Source organism: Apteryx rowi, unplaced genomic scaffold (genome assembly GCF_003343035.1).
Source record: "Apteryx rowi isolate R43461 unplaced genomic scaffold, aptRow1 scaffold_1937, whole genome shotgun sequence".
NCBI classification, from domain to species: domain Eukaryota; kingdom Metazoa; phylum Chordata; class Aves; order Apterygiformes; family Apterygidae; genus Apteryx; species Apteryx rowi.
In genome coordinates, this window is record NW_020448238.1 from 3,778 (window position 1) to 4,781 (window position 1,004).

The window sequence follows — 1,004 nt, forward strand, 5'->3', positions numbered from 1 at the left end:
GGGACGGGGACGTGGGGTTGGGGACGCCACCACGGGCTGAGGGACGGGGACGTGGGCACAGGGACATTGCCGCGGGGCAAGGGACGGGGCTGCAGGGACAGGGACGCAGGGACGGGGACACTGCCACGGGGTAACGGATGGGGATGTAGAGTTGGGGACACCACCGCAGGGCGATAGATGAGGACATGGTGATGGGGACGCCACCACGGGGCGAGGGATGGAGGCGTGGGGTTGGGGACACCACTGTGGCTGTGGGGACAGGGATGGATCCACCACCATGGGGACAAGGGCAGGGACATGTGGCCACCACCATAGGCTGAGGGACAGGGACATAGGCACCACTGTGGGGACAGGGGCGGGGACACAGGGACGAGGCCACCACCACAGGGACAAGGAGAGGGACAAAGCCACCGCTGTGGGGGCAGCGGCGCAGGGACAGCGAGGTGCCCACTGCCATGGGAACAGGGACCCAGATGGGGCCACCGCCGTAGGGACAGGGACGCGCCCATCGCCATGGGGACGTGGCCAGCGCCGTGGGGACCGGGGACACCCCGCGGGGCCGCGGCACGCGCACAGGGGCGGGGGCGGCACCTGGAAGGTGGCGGCGGGCAGGTTGGAGATGGCCACGTACTGCAGGTTGTTCTGGAGCGTGTAGATGATGGAGGGCACGGCCAGGCGCAGCGTGTCGCCCGGCTGCCCCAGCACCGCCGCCTGCAGCGTCGCCGCCGTCTGCCGCACGCTGCCTGCGGGCGCACGCGGGTCAGGGCGGGCGGACACGGGGACGGGGACACGCGGGGACACGCGGGGCCACTCACCGCGGTGCTGGAGCAGCAGCAGCAGGACGCAGGCGCCGCCCTTGAGCACCTCGGCCATGACGACGGCCGTGGTGGCCAGGAAGCGCTCGCCGGGCAGCGTGCGCACGTAGCGGATGCTGAGGATGAGCGAGGCGTTCTGCACCACCAGCACCGCCAGGCTGGCGTACTTCACCCGCCGCGAGGCTGCGC

At 71.6% G+C, this 1,004-nt stretch overlaps 1 protein-coding gene across 1 annotated transcript in view; it reads right to left on the bottom strand.

Moving 5' to 3' along the window:
- Positions 1-999, bottom strand: part of LOC112964569 (vegetative cell wall protein gp1-like) — a gene marked incomplete at its 5' end in the record, with an annotated part of 4,155 nt that extends 3,156 nt beyond the window's left edge. The window contains 2 exons of the mRNA XM_026062833.1: positions 6-743; positions 816-999. Of these exons, the coding sequence (XP_025918618.1) occupies positions 6-743; positions 816-999 (922 nt within the window). The remainder of the gene's footprint in view (positions 1-5; positions 744-815) is intronic.
- Between the last annotated feature and the right edge of the window lie 5 nt (positions 1,000-1,004).